The sequence below is a fragment of the Coturnix japonica genome, chromosome 1 (genome assembly GCF_001577835.2).
Source record: "Coturnix japonica isolate 7356 chromosome 1, Coturnix japonica 2.1, whole genome shotgun sequence".
NCBI classification, from domain to species: domain Eukaryota; kingdom Metazoa; phylum Chordata; class Aves; order Galliformes; family Phasianidae; genus Coturnix; species Coturnix japonica.
This window is the reverse complement of record NC_029516.1, coordinates 2,340,675-2,355,952: the sequence shown is the minus strand read 5'-3', so window position 1 is coordinate 2,355,952 and position 15,278 is coordinate 2,340,675. Positions and strand designations below refer to the sequence as shown.

Genomic DNA, 15,278 nt, shown 5'->3' with positions numbered 1-15,278 from the left:
CAACAGAACAAACCACACACAGTCCTTCCATCTTCTTCATCTCAGTTTAAGTCAGTGCAAGTGAAGGCTTCTCACAAAAGCAAATATCTAATTTGCAAATGCTCAGAGACTTCTTATGAACAGCCCCCACTGAGACCACAGCTCCAAGTAATGTACAAGCACCTCTTAACAGAAACTGCTTAGCCACATCATAAGAGGATTTGAAAGACACAGAGGCACAGAAAAATGAACATCCCAAACCAACTCAGAGCTAGAAATGAAGCTCACAGCTGCTGAAATGAGACCCATGGCCCCAAACAAAGCCTGATACTTTGATACTTCCCTTCTATTACCATGCTCCAACAGACCTATATGAACAAGAGGAAAGATTTCCGCCTTGTCTGTAGTTTCTGTGTTCAATTTAATAGAATGGCTTGGGTTGGAAGGGAGTTTAAAGATCCCCTATTTCCATGCCCTGGCCATGGGAGGCAGTGGAACTAAGTGATCCAGTTTGTCAGCAGTTTGCCCAAAGCCGAAGTGCAGATTCTTCCTGTTAGGATCTGCATGCTCCCTACTGCCTGTCTAGAGCTGCTCCCTTCCCCTCACCTCTCCTGCTGGTCCCTTTCCCTCTCACATCACTTGGATGCAGCAGGTTTCCGCAGTTTCCATAGAAACTATACCTCCCCTTAATGATAGACAGGTGCTAGGATAAGTGAGTGGATAATCAACAAGCGGGGAACGATTCGGTGCTCTGGTATTGACCTCCCTGCAGCTGTCATTAATGCCCCCGAGACATTAATTTGAGCAGGGGTGGTCTTTCTCTCCTCCCCAAACTGATGCCACCAGCAGCCACCTCTCTAGCCGAGTTAACAGAGGCAGGGAATGGGAGTAGGAGGGAAACAGAGCAGTTGCCACAGCAACAGCTGAAGATGCATTGCTAGAAGGTTTGTCCATACAAGGGAGCAAAGGGTTCACCACATTCATCAGGTGGCCCATGGGGTGTCCAACCCCACCTCTATGCAGCCACCCAGGCACTTCTGCAGGGATGTATTTTGGGAGGAGCTGGGCACTTTCCTTCAGCTCCTCCCAAAGGAGGGAATATGCCCAGAGAAGGGCTGGGATCAATCAAGGCCAGGATGGATGGGGCTCTGGGTAGCCTACTCAGGTGGGTGGCAACCAGCCCATGGCAGTGGGTTTGGAACTAGATGATCTCTTAAGGTACCTTCCTAACCTTTGCCATTCTATTATTTGGGGTCCCTCAAGACCTGCCTATTCTTTGACAAGGTGACTGCCTAAAGCCTTTGCTCAGAGATACGATTTAGCAGAGGGTTGTTAGAGTTAGGGTACTATGGTTAGGCTGTGGTTGAACTTGATGATCTTTGAGGTCTTGAATCTGGGTAATTCTATCATTCTATGATTCCCTGAGCCAGGCTGGGATGCACCAGCATGACAGGTAGGGTGTTGCTGAGTTTCCTAAAACTTTAATAATAAGGAAATACAGGTGTCTGCCAGCTCAGATCGATCTGTCATTATCTCTCCCTGCCTTCTTTTTTCCCTCCCATCTCCCTTTTTTCCCCCCAGGAGGAACAAGCAGCAACAAACCAGCGCATTTCTTTGCAGAAGCTGCCAGCACAGCTCTTCATTCAGCAAGAAGCAGAGCGAGCGCCAGGCGAAGCAGCACTCTGCTCTCCAGCAGCTGCTCGCCAGCATGCAGCTCACACAGCTCTCTACCGCTTTTGACAAATTAATATTTGAAGCAGTTGCTTCTTTTATGTGGGCTTTACTGTCATTAGCACGTACAACTCTACATAAAACACTTTGGTGCGAGATCTTTTCTTCTCTTTTCAGGCGGCAGATGAAAATCCTTTTAATAAAAAGCTTGTTTGGGGGAGGAAGAAAAACACAGACACACGCAAATCGGCTGAGCAGAGAAAGATGAAAACCTCCTTCAAGGTAATTAAATGATTATGTATCTTTTAAACCCAGCAGATAACAGATTTGTTATCGAGGCTTGCTTTTCGCTTTTGCCTTTTTTTTCCCTCTCTTTCCCCTACACAAAGCTTAAATCCTTGCAAGGCTTGGAACAAGATAGTGTTCATCTTTCAGAAGATGGCACAAAAGAAGTCTTAATCCTTTATCCCATCAACTCAAGTAGGCTGTTCCATCTTACCCCCAGCCCAGCCTTGTACAGATGTTTAGGAAACGCTGACATAAGAACTATGGCACTGGACCAGGTGTACTTGGGTAACAGACATCAGGTGTGATGAGTTCCTATCACACTTTATATCAATTGGTTTACTACTCTGCACCTCAGTTTACCTCCAATACTCATTGGCTGCCTTTTCCATTTACCAGAGAGAATGAATGAGCTCTTACTTTGTGACTGTGCCAATAAGGAAAGGTTGATCTCATCGGTCATTAGGCTGCATTGCAATGCTTCGCAGTGCAACGCTGGATCTGACTTTTGCAATGGTCAACAACAAACATCACAAGGGGAAACAGACTGTGAAAGAAACAAATATAGACACAGCCTGATCCGTTCTCTAGGCTGTGATTCTCTCCATCTTTACTACCTGCTTTGTTTAGGAAAAAGAAATCAAAACAAAACAAAACCAACAACAAACAAATAAAAAAAATTCACATAAGTATTAAAACACCTTTTTTCATCCTTCACTCTCTTCCTGCCTCCAAGAGCAATAATATCAGCTCCCTTTTATAAAGCAAGAACTCACTCGGTATATTTCAAGTGAGTGCACTTGGCTTTCAAAAACCTGCTGTAAAGGGAAATTATACTTCAAGGTGTAGTATTTCTGCCACAAATCATCCAGAGACATCGTCAACCCCATTTGATTGAGTTCAGCACCATAATCATAAATACTCTTGCTTTATGACCATGCTGGAGTTCTTAACCAGAAGCAAACACGGGTTTTCCCAAGGTACCAAAAGCAGTTGATTCAGCTCCATTATGGGCAGAGACGATTCACTGAGCACTGAACAAATGACAGGTATGAAATCCTGGCTCCTTGCAGACAGTGTGGGATGTGCCTCTTTATCCTATTTGTCACCTATGGTTTGGTTTTGCAGGGTGATAGAAGGACAGCTGCCTTGTCCTAGACCAGTACTTGCTGATCACAACTGTCCACAGTATGGTTCAAAAGCCCCATTGGACAACAGGTCACAAACTATACAGAGATAAACAGCATTTTCCTTTCTGATCAGCATAGATAATGGCCAACATCATCCTGTTCTCCAGCAGGGTCAGTGTTCTGCACTAATTGAGAATTTATATTTCAAGGAAAAGAAAAAGAAAAATGAAAATAATCAAGATTTTTTTTCCATGCACATTAAGAAGACTTGAAAGATATTAAGGCTGAACCAATGGAAATCCAAATGCTTATGAGGTATGCTAAGGAAATAGTGGAATCAGAAGGGTGCAAGGTTCCCTTCACTGTGCTTCTTGCTGGTCCCAGGATGATGGGTACCAGCCCAATCTGCAGCTCAGGCCATCTGGACAGTGGGAAGCCTAAACCTACTCAAGGATGAGATGCTGTATGGGCAAAGAGAGAAAGAAATCACCCAGAGGGAGGTGTGTCAGCAAAGGGAAAGTGAAAACCATAGTGTCAGAGAGGGGAGTAGGCTTGGCATGCCAATAATGATGATTACAGAGGGAGAGAGTTTCTGGCCCTCATCCATGTGACAAACTAGCACTAATATTTATTTGCTTGGCAGAGAGATTCACAGGACAAGCAGACCATACGATCCTGGAAGCCAGCCATGCTAATCTGCTCTGTAGTCTAAGGGAAGAACTGCAAATGGGACGGTCCAATCATCCCATGCTTGTAGTGGTTTCCTATCAGTACGTCCTCAAGACTTACACATTTAAGAGGCCCTCATACCCACATGGTGCTGAACACACCCTTTTTGCATCCTTAGAGAGTCAAAGTATTTGCAGCAAAAAGAAGCATTGCAGGTGGAGATGAAAAGCCATTAAAAATAGACCCACTCACAGTGATGACATGTTGGGAGCTCTACTGAAGGCAGCTTTGGGAGGGCTGGAAGTGCACCTCAGCCCTGTTAACCTGACAAATCAGGTTACATCATCAGGAAGCGGGAGGAGGTCTGAAAGGGCAAGGGAGAACCAGGTTTGGCTTCAAGATACCAAATGGTTTCTACTGTTCAGGGAACGCAATGAATAAGCTCAGTACAGGGCAGAAAAGGAAAGAACTAAAGGTGAAAGTGAAAAATAGCAGAGATTTCAGTGGAGATGAGTCAGCGAGAAGATGGCTTCTTAAGAGAAGTGTGGGACAGCAGCATTTATTTTGTAGTTTGTCAGAAGTGTAAATTGATAAAGTTTGAAGTGTAATTTGACAAAACCTGTCTGGCCATGCAGAGAAGGCAAATATGCATTTGTCAGGATGCATTGGTGATGCTGTCCTTCTCCTGTCCTACTGTCTTCAAGAGCTTCAGAGCGCAATGAGAACGACTTTAAAGCTACAAGACATTTCTCACATTGCCAAGCAAGAAGGCTGTCACTGATATCTTCAGTTTTGCAAGGCCATTATTTTTGCAGATATTATCCACTTTTTCCAGTGTTTAATCTGTGCAGCAGATAGCAAAAACAGCTCTGAACTGAGCAGCTGACAACCAAATGTATCCCATGGGAAAGAGGTTTGTGCCCAGATGTGGATTTGCTGCAAAAGCCAAAGGGGCTGGAACCATCATTAGTGATGACCACTGTAATGTACTTGTATGTCAAGATGCTGTCATTCCTTGTAGATCAATAGTTGTCTTTTAAGGGTCTGTGCACTTACTTGATGGTTTGCAAGATCAGAGTGTGAGTATTTGAAGCTCAGCAGGAAAACCTCTATTAAAGGGGATACAAGATAGGAAGAACCAACAGACAAATCCTCTCAGATCTGAACTGTTTCTTTGTCTGAAGGTGGCACCTTAAAGAAGCCCAGTGAGAGGTCATACAGTGATGGAAAAAGTGTGCTGGAATGTGGAGGTCTAGAGAAGACAGCGAGTCAACTGCCTCCTCTCCAGTTCTTCAGAGCAAGATCTCAGCAGGAATAGAGTAAAAACCAGATGATTCTCTCCCTATGGAACTGGGATGATGAAGAGTTTCACATGATCTTTCTGATGGAAACAAGAGTCAGAAATACCAAGAAAGACGAGGCAGGTGGAGATGCACTGAGACTTGTAGGTTGGAGGAGAGAAGATATGGGAGCCAGGAAGATGAGTCTTGTGCTTAGTGCACAAAAGCTGCCAGAGGAGATAGATGAGGCAGTGCCCCAGCAAATACCATCTGCTCTAGAGAGTGAGGTACCCCCAGTTCCTGATGTGGAAGATACAGAGAACTGCATCCACCAAAACTGACCAAATTCTGCCAAAGGCTTCACAGAATTATAGAATATCCTGAGCTGGAAGAGATTCATAAGGATCATCAAGTCCAACTCCTATCTCCACGCAGGACACCCAAATATTAGACCATCTGGCTGAGAGCATGGTCCAAATGCTTCTTGAACTCCAGCAAGCTCAGTACTGTGACCACCTCCTTGGGGAGACTCTTTCGATACGCAACAAACATCTCATTAAAGAACATTTTCCTCATATCCAAACTGAGATCCCCCTCGTCACAGTTTCATGCTATTCCTGTGGGTTTTATTGCTGGTCACCAGAGAGAGGTATGCAAGGTAATAGATTCCATCTGGTTGGAATAGGGCTGAACCCTTGGCTGCCTTCTGCTCCACTTTACCCTAAGCAGAGGGTATCAAATATCCACCCTCTAAACTCTCAGTGAGTTTTTCAGCAGGTTAACAGCAAATGCTGAATCCTGCTGAACAAAGAGCTGGCAACCTCCCTGCTTGTGAATATTTATGACTTGTCCCAATGCCCGTGCAGTTCAGGATGTCTGCTCCAGGACATCTCAACCAGCACATATGTTAAGGGAGTAGTGGGAGGGGACAGGGGATGCCATAGGAGTGTGAAACCATTACAAGCACGTCCTTCGGTCCAACAAACTAGGTTGCCTGGGGCACAGGCTAGGAGATAGGAAAGGGAATATTTTAAAAACACAAGACCCACCAAGCAATGCAGGGAGAAGTGTGGATTTCAGCCTCCAAATACGGCACACGTTGATGGAGGTTTCAGCAGCTGTCATTGTGCCCAGTGGTTCAGCAGATATCAGATCTCTTAATGGGTACTGGTCCCTTGGGCCAGGCACACAGCAAGCCATCTCAGGTCATTTACCAGACAGGCCAGGATGCTTTCAGACTGTTCCTGACCAGGAAGTAATTAAGTGGCTTCCTATTTGTATTCTCCTGAGCTCCACTTGTCTGCAAGTGCTCATTAGTTACAATACAGCCAGACAGCATTTGCAGTGCGGCAGCCAGCTCTGTATTAAGCCCCAAGGTCCAGTTCAGCTCTAGCTCGGAGACTGGCAATGAGGCATTCCCTGGTCTCTGCTGGAAGCAATTTGGTGTATTGTCCATTAGGCAACAAACACACAAAGCCACCAACATCCTCAAAGCGCTGCTGAATTACACTGCCACTGTTTTAATAGTTCTAAATACTCCTCAGATCTCAGTAGCTTGGAGATTTGCTTAGAAGCAGCATCCTCTTCTTCTCTCCAGGTAGAAATGCATGAGTAGCATTTCCTCTTGCTTCCAGGCAGGAACTTGTCATCCACTGCTGGTAGATGTGATGGCTTCCTAAGGTAGCACACTCCCTATAGGTGTGCCTTAATTTTGGATGGAGGCCACCACCAACCCCTCCTTGTCCTAACAGCACACAGATATTGGCTATATCTTGGCAAGGACCATGATCCAGTATATGACAGCTCTCAGCAGAGCTTGTAGGTATCAGCACTCTGCTGTTGACAGACAGCTGTGTCATTGGGCAGTGCTCTTCTGCATGATTTGCCAACACTCTGGGCATGAGCACCGTCTTTCGAATGAGTTTCAGTATGAAGAAGAGGAGATGTAGAGGGAAAAGTGAGGGTTTTGTGAAGGGCAAGCCAAACAGGGAGAGGGTGGAATTGGAGCTGGAGAAGGCTTCACAGTCTGTTGGTCTGAGCCAAACAAAAAGGCTACATCATCTCATGATCTCTGAGAAGCCCCCCCACACAGCATGTGCCCCTACATACCTCAGGCAGCTTGACTCGTCCCTCCTGGAAGGAGCAGGTGCTGGGGTCATGAGTGCAGACGTGGCGGTACTTGCACCAATGGCACTTGTAAGGGCTCTCCACGCATGACAGACACCTGGAGATGGAGGAAAAAAGCAGTCACTTGGTCAGCTTGGCCTCTTCAACAAACAGGACAGACCATGAGGTTGAGAGTATTTTTAGAGATAAAAATAGTCCATCAAACATTGCTTTTACAACCCTAGTGGAAAACCACAGGCTTTGAACAGGCCTAACATCATCAAGTCTCCAGATGGCATTTTTGCTTGTCATGGCTTGAGCTGGATTTCGCTGTGACAGATGTGTCTTACACTATTTAGAAAATTTAGACTGCTTTAATATCATTCCAACTAGATTAATGATATTTCTGTTGTATTTTGGTTACTCTGTTACTACTTTGAATAAGATTTACAACAGGTCCTTGGCTTCACACACAAGCTTTGCTCCTTGCAAGCATTTGCTGTCCTACATCCCATAGTCCCCATACTGTATGAGCTGCAAACACTTTTTCGAGACTATTTTACAGCACTACATCACATTTTTTGATGTATTTGATGTGATGTCTGTCCACCAGGAACCACACTGAGCCATAACAAATTGTTTACACAAAACAAGCACTGGATGGGTAACAACTGCTGGTTGCTCACTGTCAGAGATCTTCATGCTGCTGAAGTCTCTGAAATACCTGAAGGGGATTTGGAGGGAAATTTTCTTGGCCTGTATGTGCCACTGGGTTTTTAATGGGCAGGAGTGGAAAAAATTGCCTCTAGGATAGCTTGGCTGAATGCAGCAGGCAGACACACACCCTCAGTCCTGTCTTTCTGTGAAATCTCGTTCAACTTCAATCCACTTTCAGCTCTGGTACAGCGAGCTGTTCTTCAAATTGGTAACAAGTGCTTGCTCTGATACATCAAATTAAAAATGGATAGTGTATTATAGTTTGTCAAGTAAGGAACCAAAACATGCCATAAATATTTAACACCACCATCTCTCCTCCTCTCCCCCCCAACACTTGCTTTCTGACACTGTTTGTCAAAGCAGCGGGAACATGGAAATAGGATTTGCCTTTGCTTGTGAATTGCTGAGCCGCAGTAATTATCTGCTTTTGGCACTTCTGATGGCTCAGTGGTGGTGACAGAGCCGCTCAGTCTTGCTCAGGGGTGGATCAACGTGCTGGAAGAACATCATCCTGCTTTGGCAGTCTTACTCTGTTGGGGCAGCTGCTGTGTACCAGCTAAATCCCATGATAATGTGGTGCAGGGCAGGAAAGGAACTTGCAAGACAGAGAAGATGGATTTGAAGAAATCAGCTGGGCACATCACATGTGAACCCCCAACTCCCATCTTTCCAGATTTGAGGACTCAAACCCATGCTAACCACTGGGGCAGGACCCTGTGTTGGGACTGATATTTGTGAGTATATTTGGGCAGAATCCAACCATCCACAAACAACTGCCTACTAGGAAGGCAAAAGGGCCCTTTGCTGAAGTCACAGTTTTCTTTTGACTTTCCTCAATGCAAACTCCCACTGATCCCCCCTTCCCTGATGGACGTGTGATGATGTGTCATTACTCAAGGCAATGCCCTCCTCCATAGGAGGAACAAATGGCATCATGCTGCCCATTACTGATGTAATTCTGACTGCTGCTCTCCTCCACACCTGACCAAATTCCTGAGGGATACACGCCTCACTGGGTTCTGTGGCAGATCCAGGGTTGGGATAGAAAACAGGTATCAAAGGAACTTGACGTACGAATTGTGGACACTGCAGTTGTAGAAGACGAAGCTGGTGCTGGCAAAGGTCATACCCGTTTCCTTGGACTTGAGCTGGAGCTGGACTATGTGATGGTCTCCTAGGAAAGAAAATAATATATACATCAGTTTGTAACTGTATTAGCACAGTTAAGCCCCGTTGGCCATGCCACCAGTCTGAACCAGAAGCTGGTCCTGAGTACGTGAGTTAGTTTATCTTCAATGGGTGAAGAAAGTGTTTGTGTTGGATGATAGCAACAGGTTTAGGAAATAAATCTCTGATTTCAAAACTATGGTAAATGACGTAAGCAAGTAGGAAAGCTACGCACAAAGAGTAGATGGAGACGACTGGCATAAGGAGCTCATTCAAATGGAGCACTGCCTATAAGGCTCTTCATTTCTGTAGGTTCATTTAAGTCCACCAAAGGAAGGGGTATATGGGAGATCAGGTGTATCTTCTTTTCACCATCATTATTTATCATCTCTGAATAAAGCCCAATACCCAGGACAGGGTAGGGGTTCTATGTCATTCACCCCAATTATGTCCATACACCCCAGTCTTTGGCTACAAACAACTCAGCTTAATATGGAAAAGACATCCACAAGCCTTTGTATTATTCCGAAAGTGCCAATCCATTTCCACAGCAGACCCGCCAGCAGCAAAGCTTGAGCCTCAGCTTCTAGATACTAACTCCCCTTCCACACTGCTCCCAAGCCAAGCAGTCAAGTGCTACCAAAGACCCCATTCAAAACTCATCGCCTGTGGGAAATGACTGGGTACAGTAATTGCAGTAATTTGGTGGGGAAGGGGCCCATGTTTAATTCAAGACTTTGGCTTGGCTAGCCCTTTTACCTCTATTATTTTCCTTTTCACCTGAAAGATTCATTAATCAATCAGGCTAAAGTAAACTCGACAATTCATCTCGGCTCATCCACCTACAGGCGTACACACATACATACCACATAAACACACACAAACCACACACTTCACTAAGCACGTTTTGCTGCCAGTGCTCGACTCTTCTGCCCATCTGCTGCCGTTGGCTTTGACAGCTCTGTTAACCACTTCGTATTTAACAACCTTGCCAGTGTCTTGCATGTATTTTAAAACAGGATGTGAGGATTGGATGATGGCTCCAGGGATCAGATGTTCTACAGAGCCACATACCCTTTGGTTCAAATCCAGTTTCTGGCCCTATGCATGGAGGACGTGGTCTTTGCAGAGGTACAGAGCACCAGCTGCTGAAGCTGATACAAGCTGCAGGTGCTCAGCACCTCTGAAAACCACACTTCACATAAATCTCTCTTGTTCTGCCTTGAGCTTCCACTGCTATTTTTGCTTGCTTGTTGATTGTAGCCTGGCCTGAGACAGATGTCCATATCAAGGAAATAGTTCCTGGCAGCTATCTTGGTAAGAAAACATAGTTGATGATTCAGTGGGACCTGAAAATGGGAACAGCCCTTTGGGGGCTTCATTTGGGACGGCAGTGGAGAGTGCATGCAGCTGTGCATAGCTTGGGGAGAGCAGGGGGAGGTGATGGTGACAGCTTGTGTAACTTCATTTCTATGGCCTGAAGGGATCCCTGGAGGCTTTCCAGTAATATTTCACAAGAAGCCAAGGAGTATAATGGCTACATCCTCTCTGCACTTCATGAGGTGATCAATAGAGTTGAGGTTTTTATAGCAAATCTCTGCAAGAGCCACAGGTGCTCTTGAAAGTACCAAGGAAGGCATTAGAAAAGGGAAGCTGAAAAGAGCATGAAGCTTGGGATAAGGGGCCCACCCTGGGAGACAAGGTAGTTTTGCACTGAATCATTCTGGGATGGAGCCAGCAACAAACATGAGCACAGGAGCAAAAAATGGCCAGTGACAGAGACAGCAACTGAACATGCAGATCTAAAGGTAAGACAAACAGGATAAAACAGTGGAAAGGACTGTGCAGGTCTGCAGGATATTCTTGCTTCTGGGATGGGATGTGTTGAGAGCATGTTCAATCTTATTACTTGGGATGTACCACACCAGCCTGGGCAATAAGCAAGTGAAGATCCTTCATCAGACTCTTGTCTTTGCTAGATATAGGCAACTACCACTCGGTGGCAGTCTGAAGACATGTACTACCATGCACATAGGCACCTAAATGCAGGTACTGATATTGTATTTCAATGCTTGCACCTATAAACTTACACATTCAGTTCACTCATGCTACAGCTGTAGCAATCACTGGAAGCATAACAGGATGCTTTGCATCACCTGTTCTCAGGCTCCCATGTGCCAAAATCTTGGAGAACAAGCAAGATGAAAGACATAAAGATAAGGGATGAGGAAAGGAGGAAGAACTGAGAGCTGTGTGGTACTCACCATTCTCTGTGATGATCTGGGGCACCTCTTTGGCAGCTGGTGAGATGCATTGGATCTGACTGCCCACTACCAAGCCATCCATCTCTGACAGGTCCTCAAAGGTGCAGTTGACTCCTGCTGACAGCTCAGGGACATTGTAGGTCTCCAAGACCAGCTGCAAGTGGAGGGAGGGAAGAAGAGATGGGGAAAAAAAAGAGAGAGAGAGAGAGAAAAAATACTGAGCTGAACAACAGAGCTGGGCCAGCAGGAGAGAATTACACTGGAGAGGTTGGACAAAGAGCCTCTTGCTAGAGAGAGCATCCTCCTTCAACAGAAAGCAGCGATTCAGGAGAGGGATGTGTGTGTGGAGGGGGAAGGGGATGAGATGCTGATGCCAACACAAGTGGTACGTGGCTATGCAGGGACAACTGCACTGCATCCCAGTGCTGCTGGGTCAGTGGAGGGGAGGGAGTGCTCTCTATCTGTCATGCAAGTGTAAGGTTAAACAGGGAGTCTTTGGAGCCGGCTGTGAAGATCAGGGCTTTGGTGGCCCCAAGGCACGCGGTTTCTGAGGAAGGTGACTACTACTCACAAGAGGCACTCTGCAGACTACAGAGAAACTGTAATGCTCCAGTCTAACTCTCTACGGCCTGCTCTCCTAGCATCAGCAGATGGGGGAGCGCTCTGTCACCAAGTTCCTGCGTAAGGAGAGTCTAGTTACAGGCTTCAGTTCACCACAAAAAACCTCTTTCCCTAGAGGAACAACAAATTTCTCCTGCCCATCCCACCAAAGATGGCCTTAGGGGCATGCTGTATTTGGGAGCTATGCATAAACAAAGCTGTGAAGGAAGAGTTGCCCATGTTAATCACGTGCACCCACTGGCTTTGCTAATATCAATACCCATGGTCATGAAAGGAAAGAAGCAAGTGGCTGCTTTTCTCCTCTAGAGAAGGACCCTCATGCTGCCACTTTCCCAGGTCAGCTAAGGTTCCTCTGCTGTCCATCATGGAGTGTCTTGCCCAACCCACCCTTGGATCACAGACATGCCATGTCCAAAGGCAGAGAAGCACATCAGAGTACTTTTATCACCTGCTAATGAGCTACTATAGATTTAGAGCTATTGTGGCCAACCACTAAAGTCAGACACTTGAGGCAGGCACAAATGCAAGTACTCTCTCCACACTTGCCTCCTCTGTGAACAAGCTGAGGCCCCATCTGTGGTGACAGCCACTGAAAGGAGACACAAATGCATGCTGAAGTGTTTATGCTACCAGTACAAAGAACAGAGGAGGTCAGGTCAGTCCAGGTGATAAAGCAGGAGAGGATGATATTGCTTTTGCTTACTGCTTCTCCACGTTGTGTTTTCTTCACTAAGAGAAGGTTTGGGGCTATCCCTTAATGCTAGGCACCATAAGATAGAAAGGCCAAAGATGTACCTTTGCTCTGCATAACGTAAAGCCTTTGTGAAATACATTTATTTTGTAGTGTTGGGAATGGCAGTGGGAAAGGAAACGATGTCTTGGATGGGGATTAGGAAAAATGTATGGAAGTTTGATAGATTTCTCACTCAATCTAAATCCATTCTACCTCCTCATCTATATACTGTTAGAGACGGAGAAAACTTCTGCTTAATTAATATTGTTCCTTGAGCACAAAAGACACAGAATAAAGATGTGTCATGGAGAAGATAATGGCAATGGACAGAGCAGTAGTGCTTGGCCATAAACCTCATGAGCCAAGGTTCACCTGGAACAAACACTAAGTCCTATATCATTCAAGCCTCTTCTGGAGCTTCTGCAATGAGGGAAGAACACAGACTTCACTCCAACAAATCTCTCTTCTCATTGATCCCCAAGTTACTGAAACACACTCAGATAAAACTTTGCAAGTCTCTGTTAATGAGTAAAAGATTGGCTGGCTGCATATATACCTTCTCTGCCTCTGTGGGCAAGAACTCAGCATCATCCCTTTGCCCAAGTGAGACTCAGTAAGGACTCCACCAATTCATCTGTTAGTGTTCCTCTCTGTGTTTGCCAAGAGATTATCAGTGGTGATATTAGATGAGCTGGGACACCAGTCTAAACAGGTATGAGACTCCCGTGGCAACGTTGCCCAGTTAACAGGGCAACAATTAGACAATGGCAACTGATGTCAGAAGCTTGGTGTTGAATTGCCCTGCCAGAGTAATCCAGAGGCAAAAGTCTTTTATTCTGTGATCAGTTTCAATCACCCTGAGCCAGCCAGTCCCCCAGGATTTATCCCAACATAAAAGAATTCAAAAACTACTGAGAGAATAAGAAAAAGGAACCTTGAACTCCCAGAAGAACAAAGGACTTAAGATGTCTCAGATCAATTTTGTTTGAAGCCTCGGAAAGAAAAGTCATAGCAAAGTTAAGAGGCTGAAACAAAGCAGTAATGAATGGACATGCAGGCTTTGAAAGGTTGGTTTCATTATCACTGTAGAAACCCTAGTACTCCAAAAACTATCACCAAGAAGGTATCTGGCAGCTACACCTTCAGCAACACCATGCTGTCCTTGCAGAGCATGGGGCTAGTCAACAGCTTAGCCAGATATGGAGCTCTTGGTCTTTGATTATCACTTCAATTTCAGCCCAAACTAGTATGTTCAACAGGACAGAGCCCTGATAACCTGGATAAAATGGATCTTTTCTCCTTTTTGGGGAATACTGGGAATTCATCATGTAAGGTACTGCTGTTATGAGTCAGGTGAGAAACGACAAGCTAGTCTGAACTTCCACAGAGATTTTTTTGCTTTATGTCCAGATAAAGATCAGGACCTACTTCTCTGTCAGCACTCACTGAGTGGCTACATTGGCTGCTGTCTTCAGTAGCTCTAGGGCATCAAGGCTAAACTTTGTGCTGAGGAAAGTCATATGCGCTAATTATGCTTGCTCAAATGACTTGGCAGACTTGAAGTTTACTGAAATAATTCACGATAGTCCTCACTTGTCCTCTTTCTAGAAGGTCAGTTCTAACTGTGACAATGTCCCTTGCTTAAACTGCATTCCCAGTCATTCACAAATCCCTCTCCCAAGGAAGCAGACAACCTCACTGTGTGCTCACAGCATTTGTGAGACATGTAGTCCCATCACACCTGCCCTCAGCTCCTCATAGCGAACAGGGAAGTCTCTATCTACACTTCTAGCCAGGATAACCAGGGACTGAATGCCCTCCCATGGTGAATCTTTCACTGTGCCAAGCAAGACACTGGGGAACTTAATGGACTCTGGAGCACCTCTGCATCATGCTGCCAGCCCTTCCCAATACTGCTGAATCCAGATTGCACATATCTGGGTCTATCAGACTATATGAGCACATTAAACCTGCAGGGGATAATGACAACATTCCTTACCAATACATTGTACTGGGAGACAGAGATGTTGTTGGGATGCACAGTAAGCCGGACACACTGCTTCATCTCCGAGGCGAATCTCCGAGGCTCGCTGGAGCGCTCACACCTCTCCTTCCTCGTGCACCTGAGCAAACAGAAAGAGAGATGGACAGGGTTAACATGAAGTCAGGCTGGGACAGTGAGGACATGGGAGAAGCAATTGTTTCAAATGGAAAATCAACACTTTGCCCTTTAGGACTGCGATGGCTGGCAAGCCTTCAAAATCATCCTGGAGCACTATGGCTTGAATGCTGGAACAGGTTGCTCAGATATGGTGAGGATGTTTCCTCCCTGGAGGTGTTCAAACCCAGTTTGGATGGGGCCATGGGCAACCTGATCTAGTGCTTGATTCAGTGGCTGGCAACTAGATGAGGTTGGAACTAGATGATCTTTGAGGTCCCTTTCAACACAAAGCATTCAATGATTCTATGATTTTATGATTCCAAAAGCCACGGTGTACCTCAGCAGGATGTGGTAAAAACACCATGACAGTAGAAAGGGTGTGGGTGAAAGCCCCATCCCTCGGTTAGGATGCACAGCTCTAGAGGTGCTCTGCTGGTAAGCCATGCAGCAGATCTCAGAGAATGGAGAGTCCTGAAAAGTGCACCATCCATAGGC

At 45.6% G+C, this 15,278-nt stretch overlaps 1 protein-coding gene across 4 annotated transcripts in view; it reads right to left on the bottom strand.

The window, feature by feature from the left end:
* Positions 1-15,278, bottom strand: part of PLXNA4 (plexin A4) — a 397,375-nt gene that overhangs the window by 93,435 nt on the left and 288,662 nt on the right. For all 4 annotated transcript variants that reach the window (XM_032449091.1, XM_015861239.2, XM_032449104.1 and 1 more), the window contains 4 exons: positions 14,622-14,745; positions 11,269-11,422; positions 8,912-9,011; positions 7,124-7,238 (listed from right to left, as the gene is read on the bottom strand). In XM_032449091.1, coding sequence (XP_032304982.1) covers positions 7,124-7,238; positions 8,912-9,011; positions 11,269-11,422; positions 14,622-14,745 — 493 coding nt within the window. The remainder of the gene's footprint in view (positions 1-7,123; positions 7,239-8,911; positions 9,012-11,268; positions 11,423-14,621; positions 14,746-15,278) is intronic.